This window comes from Pelodiscus sinensis, chromosome 20 (assembly GCF_049634645.1).
Source record: "Pelodiscus sinensis isolate JC-2024 chromosome 20, ASM4963464v1, whole genome shotgun sequence".
Lineage (NCBI taxonomy): Eukaryota > Metazoa > Chordata > Testudines > Trionychidae > Pelodiscus > Pelodiscus sinensis.
Window position 1 is genome coordinate 29,058,683 of NC_134730.1, and position 15,323 is coordinate 29,074,005.

General features: G+C 70.5%; 1 protein-coding gene across 1 annotated transcript in view; it reads left to right on the forward strand.

Moving 5' to 3' along the window:
- The window catches only part of RBFOX3 (RNA binding fox-1 homolog 3), a 47,976-nt gene that overhangs the window by 17,697 nt on the left and 14,956 nt on the right, over nucleotides 1-15,323 (forward strand). The window contains 4 exon segments of the mRNA XM_075904140.1: nucleotides 6,284-6,535; nucleotides 8,138-8,275; nucleotides 8,989-9,042; nucleotides 13,042-13,134. Of these exon segments, the coding sequence (XP_075760255.1) occupies nucleotides 6,284-6,535; nucleotides 8,138-8,275; nucleotides 8,989-9,042; nucleotides 13,042-13,134 (537 nt within the window).

The window sequence follows — 15,323 nt, forward strand, 5'->3', positions numbered from 1 at the left end:
CGGGATCGGAGGAGCCGAGGCCGCACTGAGCAGGAGGAGGGCTGCCAAGGGGGGCGGGACTCGGGGGTGGGTGAAGTCAGTGCAGGGAGGGGGGCAGCCCTGCCCGAGCAAGGCCGACCCTTGCAGTGCTCCCGCCGGAGCCTCCCTGCTCGGAGCCCCAGGCCTGCCCAGTGCAGCAGGCTTACTAGGGAACACTGCCTGGCAGGACCCCCCGGCCAGGGAGAGGCCCTGTGCTGAGGGAAGACGGGGCATCCCCCTTGCTGGGTGCACATCCCCAGGCCTCACCTCTGCCGAGACCGGTGGTCCCCAATGCGGTGCCTGCGGGCGCCCGCCGGGCCATTTCTGTGCGGCACGTGAGCGAGGTCTGTGCCGGCCCCGGGTGCGCGGCACATGGGTGGCCCCACCCCCGGGTGCGCAGGGGCAGCGGCTCGCAGCCCACGCTCAATTACAGGTGATGTGCCACGGGGCGCCTCTTCCCTGTGCCGCCCGCCCCCCTCCCACGCCGGGCTGGGGCAGGAGGGGTGTGCCGCAGTGGGGGGCTGCCCACGCCTGTGGCCCGGGATCCTGTCTGGTTGCTGGGTTGTGCTGTCTGCAGACTGTGCGTGTCTGTGCCCTGCCCGGGGGGGCCTGGGGGAGGCACGTTGGCCTTGGCCTGGCCACTTCTCACGTGGCCTGGGGAGGGGTTTGAACAAAGGGGGGAGGGTGGCGGCCGGGGGTCTGAGTGTGGGGAAGCCTGGAGGAAGCAGATTGAAACCAGGACGGGGGCCCAGTGAACCCCTCCCCCCAAGGGCGCTAGGGCTGTTGGCCTGTCCTGTGCCTACATGGAGCCTACGCTGGGCCGCAGCTCGGAGGGGCAATAAGCCGAGGTGCACTCTCTGGGCGGGCGGAGTCGCATCCGGCTGCGGATGGGGGTGCAGGGGTGGGGGGCTCCCTGACTCACCGTCACGGGGTGTTCAATGGACGCGTCACCACCTGCCGCACGCGCTGATTGGCTGTGGCTGTGTCCTGCGAGGCGCCGGGGGAGCTGCCGGGCCTTCCACGAGGAGTAACGGTAGTTTGAATTAGAAAGCCTAATCCGAACTGCCTACTCCGTGCCGCGTGTAGCCGCGTGTAGCCGCGTGTAGCTGCGTGTAGCCGCGTGTAGCCGCGGGCACGGAGTCCGAACTACCGGGGCTTTAAAAATGGCGGCGCCTGGCAAGATGCAAATGAAGCCCAGGATATTTAAATCCCAGGCTTCATTTGCAACCCCGGTTGCCTACATTAACCAGCGTAGTTCAAACTGGGGGCTAGTGTGGACAGACCCTGAGTTGGGGCGGGCGTCGAGCAGGAACCCTGGGTCGAAGTGATCCCCTTGAACCCTACTTGGCATCGGTGCTTTCCAGGTGCTCCCCTGCGTGGCCCGTTCTAATGGGCCGGCAAGGGCTGGTGCTAGACTTGCGGGGGCTGAAACTCTTGGGCATCTTTGCTGCGCGCACAACCTGCCCCGGCGGCAGGGCTCGGGCCTCCAGCTCTCTGCCCGGAGGGCCAGGGCGCGCTGGCGTTGCACCTGCTCAGACGTGTTGGTTTGCAGCTAATCACGTGGCCTTTGCGCTCGTGTGATGCTCGGTGCGAGCCAGAGGTGCAGAGCATGCGCACGCCTGAGCAATGCTCTAGCGTAACTGCGCTGGAGGAAGATACGGGACCAACCCAGTGTTTCCTGTATGAAGTGAAACTACCTTCCACGTGCCGGATGCATAAGGAAAAACGTGTGTTTAGACCCCGATCGCACCTAAAGCGAGCTGAGCTATTGAGCAGAAGCCTCTGCGGTGAGTGCGCTGCACGGACTGGCCCCACTCACCGTAGAGCTAACAGAGCTCATCCTCTCACCCCTAACTTCCATCCCCAGCTCGGATGAGGGAACCAAACCTTCCTGCTCTTTCCGCTCCCAGCTGGTTTCCTAACTCTGAATGGACGACGGTTGCACTGATCTAGTTGAATACGCGGAAATGGAGGAAATATTCCCTCGGCTCCCGCTAAAGAGGCTACTGCTGTGGAAAGCTAGATTAGCCCTTCGGCACACGCAGGTTCCAGGTGCTTAGCCCCGGGCCAGTGGCCGACGTGGCTCCGTGGCCCGCCTCCTGCTATTGCGCACAAGGGCGAGGTCGCTGGGGCAGAGCAGGCGCAGAACTCAGCTGTCCGGCTGGTGGGTCTGAGCAGCAGAGTGAGGCAGGGGCGTGCGCTTGCCCCTCCGCCCTCAGGGCTCGGGAGCTGTGCTCTGAAGGACGGGAAAGGCGGCGCAACGTCCCCCCTGGGATCGGAGGCGAAGCTTTTCGACCCGTCCCCAGGGGACTTCTGCCCTGGATGACGCTCAGCGACAGCCACAGGCCGCCTCCTCGTGCCACCGAGCCTCTGCTCTCCCGTGAGCGCTAAGAAAGCGGCTGCACTAGGGCGGGGCCGCGGTCGCCAGCCAGGAGAGCGGGATCCGCTGGGGGACTCTGCTTGGCCAAGAGGCACGTCCGCGGCCCCTCCCCCCGCCCTCTGCCTTGGAGCTGCCTCCCCCACCCCCCGGAGCCCCAGAGCGGGGACCCAATGTGCTGCCAGGCTGGGGTGCCTCACTCACAGAGGCACCCCCTGGGTCATGGCAGCCAGCAGGGCCCTCCCCTTCCCTCCCCACAGGCCCCCCAGAAGCTGGGTCATAGTCCCTGGAGGGGGAGCCCCAGGAGGTGGGGAGGAGCTGGCCGGGAGGGGGCTGGCGCGAGGCCAGGTGTGGGGCAGACTCGCTGTTCTGCCTGTCTGGGGTGGGGGAGAGCGCAGAGATTAAGCCACCACGTGGCCCAAGCTTCCCCCTGCGCCAGCTGCCCCACCCGCTCCGTGGCCTGCTCCTCCCCCGGGGCAGCTGGAACGGGGCCCAGGTGCCAGCTGGCCATGTGCCCCCAGCCCAGGGCCCTGCGGATAGCTGGGCTCACCTGGCCGAGTGCGGAGGGGCCGTGCCAGATCCCCCAGCTGCAAGGAGAGCAGGGGAAGGGCAAGGGAGCAAGGCCCCCTCCAGTGGCACTGTGGGCTGCCCCCGAGCTGGTGTGGCCTGGACAGTCACCCTGCCCCTGGCATGACCCCCGGCCAGTGTTTCCTCTAATCTTTTCCATCCATGTGTGGAATAATGTTCTGCGCTCACAGGCCTGTGCGGCTGTGCACCACCTGTGGAAACACGAACCTAGCTGCGGGCGCGCTGCTAATCAGCTGGGCGGTGCTGGAATCGGCTCTGCGTGGCTGCCCAAGCTCCCACTAACAGGGACCGCGGCCCCGCCCCTCTGGGAGCCCGGCTCTGCTGCGCAGCAAGGCGGATTGATAGGCTTGGCTCTCCGTTCCAGCTGGGTCGCTGTTCAATTTTCCAGATTGGCTTCCTCCCCCTGCTCTCTGGCTCGGGCGCTGTGCTCCGTCTCCTGTCTCCTTTATGAAATGGGGGCCATGGGCCATTAATAAGCAGAGTGTCTTGTAATGGAAATGCAGAAAATCACCGTCCAAGCCGCGAGCTCCCCTGCGTCACGCCGGGAAGGGGCACGCTGGGAGCAGCCCAAGCCGCTTAGAGACAAGGCCCAGCACCCCGTGGTGCCAGGGGCCCGGCTCCGCGCTGCCCGCTGTGTGTGAACGGGCAGGGCTGGGGCTGTGTGGGAGCTGCTGTCCCCCCCTTCGCCCTCGTGCCTTGTGCGCTTCCTGCTCTCTGGCCGCCCAGGCCGGATCGGCAGCCTCCTCAGCTGGGCCCGGGGCGGGGCGCCTTGGCGGGAGGGAGCTTCCTGCAGCAGCATCTCCCTGCGTGGGCAGGGACAGTCCGTAAGCCAGACCAGTCCCAGGGCTGTCACGCCCGCTCAGTGCCCCTCACAGCACACCCCTCCCCCCTCCGGACCCCCAGCTCTCCCCCACCCGCCCCAGTGCCTGCAGTGCAGCGCCCCCCACTAGTGCCTGAACCCCTCCCCGCACATCCTGACACACGCACCCCCACCCGACCCTCTCCCCCACTCTGCTCCAGGCAGGCTCCGGACCCTTTGCTTTCCACCAGAGTTTACAGTGGGGCAGGCCTGGGCCACCCAGGCAAGTGGGGGGGGCCCTCCTCCCCAGCCCCCACTGCCCACAGCACAGCCCCTGCTCCGCCACTGCACCGCACTGCTCCCTCCTCCCCAGCCCCCACTGCCCACAGCACAGTGCACTGCACCGCACTGCTCCCTCCTCCCCAGCCCCCACTGCCCACAGCACAGCGCACTGCACCTCCACTGCACCGCACTGCTCCCTCCTCCCCATCCCCCACTGCCCACAGCACAGCCCACTGCACCGCCACTGCACCGCACTGCTCCCTCCTCCCCAGCCCCAACTGCCCACAGCACAGCCCACTGCACCGCCACTGCACTGCACTGTTCCCTCCTCCCCAGCCCCCACTGCCCACAGCACAGCCCACTGCACCGCCACTGCACCGCCACTGCACTGCACTGCTCCCTCCTCCCCAGCCCCCACTGCCCGCAGAACAGCCCCTACTCCGCCACTGCTCTGCCACTGCTCCCTCCTCCCCAGCCCCCACTGCCCACAGCACAGTGCACTGCACCTCCACTGCACCGCACTGCTCCCTCCTCCCCAGCCCCCACTGCCCACAGCACAGCCCCTGCTCCGCCACTGCACCGCACTGCTCCCTCCTCCCCAGCCCCCACTGCCCACAGCACAGCGCACTGCACCGCCACTGCACCGCACTGCTCCCTCCTCCCCAACCCCCACTGCCCGCAGAACAGCCCCTGCTCCACACTGCTCCCTCCTCCCCAGCCCCCACTGCCCACTGCACCGCACTGCTCCCTCCTCCCCAGCCCCCACTGCCCGCAGCACAGCCCACTGCACCGCACTGCTCCCTCCTCCCCAGCCCCCACTGCCCACAGCACAGCCCCTGCTCCACACTGCTCCCTCCTCCCCAGCCTCCACTGCCCACAGCACAGCCCACTGCACCGCACTGCTCCCTCCTCCCCAACCCCCACTGCCCGCAGAACAGCCCCTGCTCCACACTGCTCCCTCCTCCCCAGCCCCCACTGCCCACAGCACAGCCCCTGCTCCACACTGCTCCCTCCTCCCCAGCCCCCACTGCCCACAGCACAGCGCCTGCTCCACCACTGCACCGCACTGCTCCCTCCTCCCCAGCCCCCACTGCCCGCAGCACAGCCCACTGCACCGCCACTGCACCGCACTGCTCCCTCCTCCCCAGCCCCCACTGCCCGCAGCACAGCCCACTGCACCGCCACTGCACCGCACTGCTCCCTCCTCCCCAGCCCCCACTGCCCGCAGCACAGCCCACTGCACCGCCACTGCACCGCACTGCTCCCTCCTCCCCAGCCCCCACTGCCCACAGCACAGCCCCTGCTCTGCCCCGCGTGGTCAAACCACAGCCAGTATTTCTTCTTGCAGTGCACAGTCCTGCCAGAGGGTGCTGTGAAGAGCAGGACTGTCACACGCTTCACACCAGAGCTGGTTGGGTCGCTCCGTGGCTGTTGGCCGGGCTGGGCAGGGCGGTGTCCCTGGCCTCTGTGTGTCGGGCTGGGAATGGGCGACGGGTGGGGTCACGGGATGGTCCCCGGCTCTGTTCCCTCCCTCTGGGGCACCCGGCGCTGGCCCCAGGGCACAGACAGGACCCTGGGCTGGACGGGCCGTTGGCCTGGCCCAGTCTGGCCGCCCGGATGCTCACAGGGCCCCTGCTCACCAGAGGATCCTGGGTCACCACTCCCCCCCTCAGTGGCCCCTGGGGAGTCTGAGCCCAGTTCCCGGTGCGGCCCCGTGGCAGGCTCAGGAGAGCAGGGCCCAGAGGCTGACGAGTGAGGGAGCCGCAGGTCAGGGCTCCGCAGAACGACCTTCCCTGGATGCCGTGCCAGGTCCACCAGCCACTGCAAAGCCCCCTCCTTTGCCTTTCCACTCGTGCCTCAAGCAGCCGCAGTTCCCCTGCTTGGGTTGGATGGGGGGCGGCCCAGGCGTGGGGCAGGCTGAGCCGGAGGGGGCAGCGCCTTGGCCGCTCCAGCAGCTCCCCAGCCTGCGTTCCCTGGAGCGGAAGGAAGGGCAGGAGCCAGCCACTTCCTGGGGGGAGCCCACCCCAAAACACTGGCCTCGGGGGGCCCAGGTCTGAGCCCCGCTGCCCCTCACCATGGCCATCAGCAGAGCTACGAGCCCCCTGCAGCTACCTGTCCCCGGGGGGGCGCTAGACTGGATGGCCCGGCCCCCAGCCCACCGGTCCCCCGGGGCCCCCTCGCGAGCTCCGAGGTCAGCCGCCTTTCCTGTATCTCCGCAGGGTAACCAGGACGCCACGGCTCCTCCTGAAGCGATGGCTCAGCCCTACCCCCCAGCCCAGTACCCTCCGCCCCCCCAGAACGGAATTCCTACCGAGTACGCCCCCCCGCCCCCCCACCCCACACAGGACTACGCGGGGCAGAGCACGGTACCGGAGCACGCCCTGACCCTCTACACGCCAGCACAGAGCCACGCCGAGCCGCCGGGCGCCGAGGCCAGCACGCAGCCCGGCGCGGGGACACAGACGGGATCGGTAAGAGCCCCCGGGCAGCAGGGCCTTCCGGGGGAGGGGAGGGGCAGGGGGAGGCCGGGGGCTGGACCCAGGCGGGGGGGGGGGGGGGCTGTGCAGCGTCTCTGCGATCATTGGCTCCAGCAGTGCACCAGCTCGGGGGAGGGAGGCACCCGCCCCGACAAGGGGCCTATGAAAGTGGGAGCCCCCCCCCCCCCCGCTGCAGGGGCAGGGCAGAGTGTCCGCAGGGGGCGGGGGAGAGAGACCGAGGCTGCAATAGCCTGGCCCCCCTGCTGCAGCCTGGTCGCCCGTGTTCACCGCCCGGGAGAGCCTGGCCCCAGGGCTGCAGAGGAAGAGCCCCGGGCCGAGCCGCAGCTCCAGTTCCGCTCCCGACTCCGGGCTCCCCTCTCGCTTCTGATCACTTGTCATCTCCCCGCTGGGCCGCGCGCCAGGCCCGGCGCTTCCATTAGGGGCTTGGAAATGCTGAGCTAGCGCTTCAGCGCCGGCCCCGGGAGGGAATGCCAGCCTGCGCCCGCACCGCAGCGCACGTGGGCCTGCTCCCTCGCACGCCTCGCCTCCCGGCACGCTCCCTCTCCTCCGCCCGCGCGGCCCGCACGCTCGCCCGCCCGCACGCCTGCACGCCCACACGCTCGCCCACCTGCACGCCTGCACGCTCGTCCGCACGCACCCTGCACGCCCACACGCTCGCCCACCTGCACGCCTGCACGCTCGTCTGCATGCTCGCCCACCCGCACGCCTGCACGCTCGCCCGCCCGCACGCCTGCACGCCCACACGCTCGCCCACCTGCACGCCTGCACGCTCGTCTGCATGCTCGCCCACCCGCACGCTCGCCCACCCGCACCCCTGCACGCTCGTCTGCCCGAGCCCTGCACGCTCGTCTGCACGCACCCTGCACACTCGTCTGCACGCACCCTGCACGCTTGTCCACACACCTGCACGCTCATCCGCATGTGTGCTGCATGCCTCCATGCTTGTCCGCACATGCGCTGCACGCCTGCACACTCGCACGCTCCACACCTGCACACTTGTCCGCATGGCTACACGCTCGTCCACAAGTACGCTGCACGCCTGTACGCTCGTCCGCACACATGCCACACACCTACACACTTGTCCGCATACCTACGTGCTTGTCTGCACCCATGCTGCATACCTACACACTTGTCCACATGGCTACACGCTCGTCTGCATGCGCACTGCACACCTGCACGTTCGTCTGCATGTGCGCTTCATGCCTGCACACTCGTCCACACACGCTGCACACATGCATTCATCCTCACACATGCTGCATGCCTACACGCTCATCCATACACATGCTGCACGCTATGCATTCCTCCACATGCATGCTTGTCCACATGCACATTGCACACACGTGCTCATCCACATGTGCTGTGGCCTGGCGGCGTCTCCGGGGCTGCCTGCCTCCCCCAAACCGCCTCTAAGGCGGGGAGACAGGCCTGTGCAAACCTTCTCCCAGCTGGGAGCCCAGGGGAGAGGCCGGGGGCAGGAGCAGCGGGCTAGGCCTGCGGTGTGGGGCCCACGGGGCAGGGGCTGTTGGCGGGGCCCCTGGTGCCCGCAGGCTGAGGGGGTGGGACCCTGTTTTCCAGCCGACAGACGACGCGGCCCAGACAGACAGACAGCAGCTCCACCCGCCCGAGAACACAGACAAGCAGCAGCCCAAGCGGTTACACGTCTCCAACATCCCCTTCCGGTTCCGAGACCCGGACCTGCGGCAAATGTTCGGGGTGCGTATAGCCGGCGCCCGCCGCAGACAGAGCCTGGTGTCTGCCCCTTCCCCTTTCCCCGGCCCCTCCCGGCCCCTCCCGGCCCCCTGGAGCCTCCTGTTGCAGACCTCACCCCGCCCCACAGCTCACCTTGGGCCCCAGGGCACGGGCCCAGCCGGCAGGTTACTGGGGGCCCCAGGGCGCTGGATTTCAGGCCTGGCCGGCAGGTGAACAGGGGCCCCAGGGTGCTGGATTTCGGGCCCGGCCGGCAGGTTACTGGGGGCCCCAGGGCGCTGGATTTCAGGCCTGGCCGGCAGGTGAACAGGGGCCCCAGGGTGCTGGATTTCGGGCCCAGCCGGCAGGTTACTGGGGGCCCCAGGGCGCTGGATTTCAGGCCTGGCCGGCAGGTGAACAGGGGCCCCAGGGTGCTGGATTTCGGGCCCGGCCGGCAGGTTACTGGGGGCCCCAGGGCGCTGGATTTCAGGCCTGGCCGGCAGGTGAACAGGGGCCCCAGGGTGCTGGATTTCGGGCCCGGCCGGCAGGTTACTGGGGGCCCCAGGGCGCTGGATTTCAGGCCCGGCCGGCAGGTTACTGGGGGCCCCAGGGCGCTGGATTTCAGGCCTGGCCGGCAAGCGAACGGGGCCCCGGGGCGAGGACTGTGGGCTGTGGGCTCGGTTCACCCCGCGGGCGCGGGCTGGGCCGGGCGCTGTTCTCACCCCTCGCTCTGATTGCAGCAATTCGGGAAGATCCTCGACGTGGAGATAATTTTCAATGAGCGGGGCTCCAAGGTGGGTGCTGCCCGAGGCCGGCGTCCTTACCGCAGCCCCGGGAGCGGGCCAGGCTGACCTGTGACACGTGCGTTTCTCCTGGCGAAGGCTCCGCTCACCAGGGCCCGGGGGCTCGACAACCCTGCTCTTCTCACTCACTCCTGTCTGTGCTGCTGCTCCTCTCGCTCCCTCCTCCCGCCCCGGCTGCCCCGCTCCGCCACCCGCCCCGACCGGAGGGGAGCAGGCCCCTGCAGCCTCCCCTGCCCAGAGATTTCACCAGGGGGTCGGTCGGTCCCTGGTCCCACACCGAGGGGTCGGTCGGTCCCTGGTCCCACACCGAGGGGTCGGTCGGTCCCTGGTCCCACACCGAGGGGTCGGTCGGTCGGTCCCTGGTCCCACACCGAGGGGTCGGTCGGTCGGTCCCTGGTCCCACACTGAGGGGTCGGTCGGTCCCTGGTCCCACACCGAGGGGTCGGTCGGTCCCTGGTCCCACACCGAGGGGTTGGTCGGTCCCTGGTCCCACACCGAGGGGGTCGGTCGGTCCCTGGTCCCACACCGAGGGGGGTCGGTCGGTCGGTCCCTGGTCCCACACCGAGGGGGTCGGTCGGTCGGTCCCTGGTCCCACACCGAGGGGGTTGGTCGGTCGGTCCCTGGTCCCACACCGAGGGGTCGGTCGGTCCCTGGTCCCACACCGAGGGGGTCGGTCGGTCGGTCCCTGGTCCCACACCGAGGGGGTCGGTCGGTCGGTCCCTGGTCCCACACCGAGGGGGTTGGTCGGTCGGTCCCTGGTCCCACACCGAGGGGGTTGGTCGGTCGGTCCCTGGTCCCACACCGAGGGGTCGGTCGGTAGGTCCCTGGTCCCACACCGAGGGGGTCGGTCGGTCGGTCCCTGGTCCCACACCGAAGGGGTTGGTCGGTCGGTCCCTGGTCCCACACCGAGGGGGTCGGTCGGTCGGTCCCTCTGTCCCACACCGAGGGGGTCGGTCGGTCCCTGGTCCCACACCGAGGGGGTCGGTCGGTCGGTCCCTCTGTCCCACACCGAGGGGTCGGTCGGTCGGTCCCTGGTCCCACACCGAGGGGGTCGGTCGGTCGGTCCCTCTGTCCCACACCGAGGGGTCGGTCGGTCGGTCCCTGGTCCCACACCGAGGGGTCGGTCGGTCGGTCCCTGGTCCCACACCGAGGGGTCGGTCGGTCGGTCCCTGGTCCCACACCGAGGGGGTCGGTCGGTCGGTCCCTGGTCCCACACCGAGGGGTCGGTCGGTCGGTCCCTGGTCCCACACCGAGGGGTCGGTCGGTCGGTCCCTGGTCCCACACCGAGGGGGTCGGTCGGTCGGTCCCTGGTCCCACACCGAGGGGTCAGTCGGTCGGTCCCTGGTCCCACACCGAGGGGGTCGGTCGGTCGGTCCCTGGTCCCACACCGAGGGGGTCGGTCGGTCGGTCCCTGGTCCCACACCGAGGGGTCGGTCGGTCGGTCCCTGGTCCCACACCGAGGGGGTCAGTCGGTCGGTTGGTCCCTCTGTCCCACACCGAGGGGTCGGTCGGTCGGTCCCTGGTCCCACACCGAGGGGTCGGTCGGTCGGTCCCTGGTCCCACACCGAGGGGTCGGTCGGTCCCTGGTCCCACACCGAGGGGTCGGTCGGTCGGTCCCTGGTCCCACACCGAGGGGGTCGGTCGGTCAGTCCCTGGTCCCACACCGAGGGGGTCGGTCGGTCAGTCCCTGGTCCCACACCGAGGGGTCGGTCGGTCGGTCCCTGGTCCCACACCGAGGGGTCGGTCGGTCGGTCCCTGGTCCCACACCGAGGGGGTCGGTCGGTCAGTCCCTGGTCCCACACCGAGGGGTCGGTCGGTCGGTCCCTGGTCCCACACCGAGGGGTCGGTCGGTCGGTCCCTGGTCCCACACCGAGGGGTCGGTCGGTCGGTCCCTGGTCCCACACCGAGGGGTCGGTCGGTCGGTCCCTCTGTCCCACACCGAGGGGTCGGTCGGTCGGTCCCTGGTCCCACACCGAGGGGTCGGTCGGTCGGTCCCTGGTCCCACACCGAGGGGGTCGGTCGGTCGGTCCCTGGTCCCACACCGAGGGGTCGGTCGGTCGGTCCCTGGTCCCACACCGAGGGGTCGGTCGGTCGGTCCCTGGTCCCACACCGAGGGGGTCGGTCGGTCGGTCCCTGGTCCCACACCGAGGGGGTCGGTCGGTCGGTCCCTGGTCCCACACCGAGGGGTCGGTCGGTCGGTCCCTGGTCCCACACCGAGGGGGTCGGTCGGTCGGTCCCTCTGTCCCACACCGAGGGGTCGGTTGGTCGGTCCCTGGTCCCACACTGAGGGGTTGGTCGGTCGGTCCCTGGTCCCACACCGAGGGGGTCGGTCGGTCGGTCCCTGGTCCCACACCGAGGGGGTCGGTCGGTCGGTCCCTGGTCCCACACCGAGGGGTCGGTCGGTCGGTCCCTGGTCCCACACCGAGGGGTCGGTCGGTCGGTCGGTCCCTGGTCCCACACCGAGGGGGTCGGTCGGTCGGTCCCTGGTCCCACACCGAGGGGTCGGTCGGTCGGTCCCTGGTCCCACACCGAGGGGTTGGTCGGTCAGTCCCTGGTCCCACACCGAGGGGGTCGGTCGGTCAGTCCCTGGTCCCACACCGAGGGGGTCGGTCGGTCAGTCCCTGGTCCCACACCGAGGGGTCGGTCGGTCGGTCCCTGGTCCCACACCGAGGGGGTCAGTCGGTCGGTTGGTCCCTCTGTCCCACACCGAGGGGTCGGTCGGTCGGTCCCTGGTCCCACACCGAGGGGTCGGTCGGTCGGTCCCTGGTCCCACACCGAGGGGTCGGTCGGTCGGTCCCTGGTCCCACACCGAGGGGTCGGTCGGTCGGTCCCTGGTCCCACACCGAGGGGGTCGGTCGGTCAGTCCCTGGTCCCACACCGAGGGGGTCGGTCGGTCAGTCCCTGGTCCCACACCGAGGGGTCGGTCGGTCGGTCCCTGGTCCCACACCGAGGGGTCGGTCGGTCGGTCCCTGGTCCCACACCGAGGGGTCGGTTGGTCGGTCCCTGGTCCCACACCGAGGGGTCGGTCGGTCGGTCCCTGGTCCCACACCGAGGGGTCGGTCGGTCGGTCCCTGGTCCCACACCGAGGGGTCGGTCGGTCGGTCCCTGGTCCCACACCGAGGGGTCGGTCGGTCGGTCCCTGGTCCCACACCGAGGGGTTGGTCGGTCGGTCCCTGGTCCCACACCGAGGGGTCGGTCGGTCGGTCCCTCTGTCCCACACCGAGGGGTCGGTTGGTCGGTCCCTGGTCCCACACCGAGGGGGTCGGTCGGTCGGTCCCTGGTCCCACACCGAGGGGTTGGTCGGTCGGTCCCTGGTCCCACACCGAGGGGTCGGTCGGTCGGTCCCTCTGTCCCACACCGAGGGGTCGGTTGGTCGGTCCCTGGTCCCACACTGAGGGGTTGGTCGGTCGGTCCCTGGTCCCACACCGAGGGGGTCGGTCGGTCGGTCCCTGGTCCCACACCGAGGGGGTCGGTCGGTCGGTCCCTGGTCCCACACCGAGGGGTCGGTCGGTCGGTCCCTGGTCCCACACCGAGGGGTCGGTCGGTCGGTCGGTCCCTGGTCCCACACCGAGGGGTCGGTTGGTTGGTACCTCTGTCCCACACCGAGGGGTCGGTCGGTCGGTCCCTGGTCCCACACCGAGGGGGTCGGTCGGTCGGTCCCTGGTCCCACACTAAGGGGGTCGGTCGGTCGGTCCCTGGTCCCACACCGAGGGGTCGGTCGGTCCCTCCGTCCCACACGAGTACAGGGCAGCCCTTGCCCCTGAGTGTGGCTCTGTCTCTTGGCTCTTCCCTGACTCTGTTCCCTTCTGCCCGGTTCCTGGGAGGCCCGGGGGTGGCCCCAGCCCGGCCCCTCTCGCTCTCCCCACGCCGAGTCTGGCCCTGACGCCCGGCGCCGGAACCTCCTGTGCCAGCTGTCCTGATTCACCTGCTCTCTCTGTCCCCGCTCCCTTCTCTCTCGCTCGCCCCCCCCCCTTTCTCCTCTGCTCACAGGGTTTTGGGTTTGTAACTTTTGAAACTAGCACAGATGCCGACCGGGCGCGGGAGAAGCTGAATGGCACAATCGTAGAGGGACGGAAAATTGAGGTGCTCAGATAAGTGTGACTGGCCTTGCCTGCTCCGTGTCGTCCGTGCAGTGCCTGGGCCTCCCTGCACACGCCCTGCCGGGCCGCGGGGCCAGTCGTGTGGCATGCTCGTGCGCTCGCCCCCCACCTGCCCTGCTCCCCGGAGCCAGCGGGGGGAGGGCACGTCCAGGTCCGGCCCAAGGACCATGCCGAGGGTTGCCAGGTGTCCGGTTCTGAACATAGAAATGTCGGTGTTTCCTGAGTCTCAGGGGGTAGTTGTGCACTGCCTGGCTGGTCCACACGCTCCCGCCCCGTGCACCCGGCCGGACGCAGCTACGCAGTGGGGGGGGGGGGGGGCGGGATGGAATCCCTGGGGCCAGACTCACCCACACGCCCCGCCAGCCGGGGTCTGCTTGCAGCCAGGCCAGCCCCGCACCTCCCCCCGTGCCCTGCCGGCCGCTTCCCCCCCCCCCCCCCGGCCAGCCCCGCACCTCCCCCGGCCATCCCCGTGCCCTGCCGGCCACTTCCCCCACCCCCCCCCCGGCCATCCCCGCGCCCCGCCGGCCGCTTCCCCCCCCCCCCGGCCATCCCCGTGCCCTGCCGGCCACTTCCCCCCCCCCCCGGCCAGCCCCGCGCCCTGCCGGCCACTTCCCCCCCCCCCCGGCCATCCCCGTGCCCTGCCCGCCACTTCCCCCCCCCCCCCCCGGCCAGCCCCGCGCCCCGCCGGCCACTTCCCCCCCCCCCGGCCAGCCCCGCACCTCCCCCGGCCAGCCCCGCGCCCTGCGGGCCGCTTCCCCCCCCCCCCGGCCAGCCCCGCGCCCCGCCGGCCGCTTCCCCCCCGGGCAGCCCCGCGCCCCGCCGGCCGCTTCCCCCCCCCGGCCAGCCCCGCGCCCCGCCTGCCACTTCCCCCCCGGCCAGCCCCGCACCTCCCCCAGCCAGCCCCGTGCCCTGGGGGCCGCTTCCCCCCCCCCCGGCCAGCCCCGCGCCCCGCCGGCCGCTTCCCCCCCGGGCAGCCCCGCGCCCCGCCGGCCGCTTCCCCCCCCCCCGGCCAGCCCCGCGCCCCGCCTGCCACTTCCCCCCCGGCCAGCCCCGTGCCCTGGGGGCCGCTTCCCCCCCCCCCCGGCCAGCCCCGCGCCCCGCCGGCCACTTCCCCCCCGGGCAGCCCCGCACCCCACCGGCTGCTTCCCCCCCGGCCAGCCCCACTCCCCCCAACCTCCTCCCAGCCAGCCCCTTCCCCCATCTGAGATCAAGTGTGTCCAGTATTTTTCTGAAGCTATCTGGTAACCCTAACCATGGAGAGGGTCCGCAAGAGGCAGACTTGGCTGGCTCCCTCCCCTCTGTGCCTGCTCAGCCCAGCCCTCCCTGGCCCCCGGCCATGCCCGTGTGGCCCAGAGCGGGTCCCTGTCATGCATGGTCCCCTCCTCGTGGTGCGGAGGGGAACGCGCGCTGAGGCCAGTGCATGTCCCTGGCAGTGGTGCATTGCACGGGCTGGGGGGAGAGCTTGTGCAAATGGGGCTGGGGCGGGCCGGGGCCGGAGGAGGTGGAGACCAGCGGGCCAGGCCTCAGCTCCGCAGAGCTCAGCTCCAGCGTCATTGACGTGCACCAGCGGGCCGGGCTCCCTTCCCTGCTGGGGGGCAGTGAGCCACAGGCAGGGTAGAGGTGCCCAGGCAGCGCTGGGCAGGCGGGGGCAGGTCTGAGATCACAGGGGCTGCAGGTCAGCAGTGAGGAAGCTGCCTAGGCGAAAATTGAACATCAGCTAAGCTGGGGGAGCCAGGGCTGGGGTGTGGGGACCGGCTGCTCCCACTAGGGGGCGCTGACAGTGGGGGAGCCAGGGCTGGGGTGAGGGACTGGCTGCTCCCACTAGGGGGCGCTGACAGTGGGGGAGCCAGGGCTGGGGTGAGGGACTGGCTGCTCCCACTAGGGGGCGCTGACAGTGGGGGAGCCAGGGCTGGGGTGCGGGACCGGCTGCTCCCACTAGGGGGCGCTGACAGTGGGGGAGCCAGGGCTGGGGTGAGGGACTGGCTGCTCCCACTAGGGGGCGCTGACAGTGGGGGGGGGGGGCTGGGGTGAGGGATTGGCTGCTCCCACTAGGGGGCGCTGACAGTGGGGGGGGGGGCTGGGGTGAGGGATTGGCTGCTCCCACTAGGGGGCGCTGACAGTGGGGGAGCCAGGGCTGGGGTGCGGGACCGGATGCTCCCACTAGGGGGCACT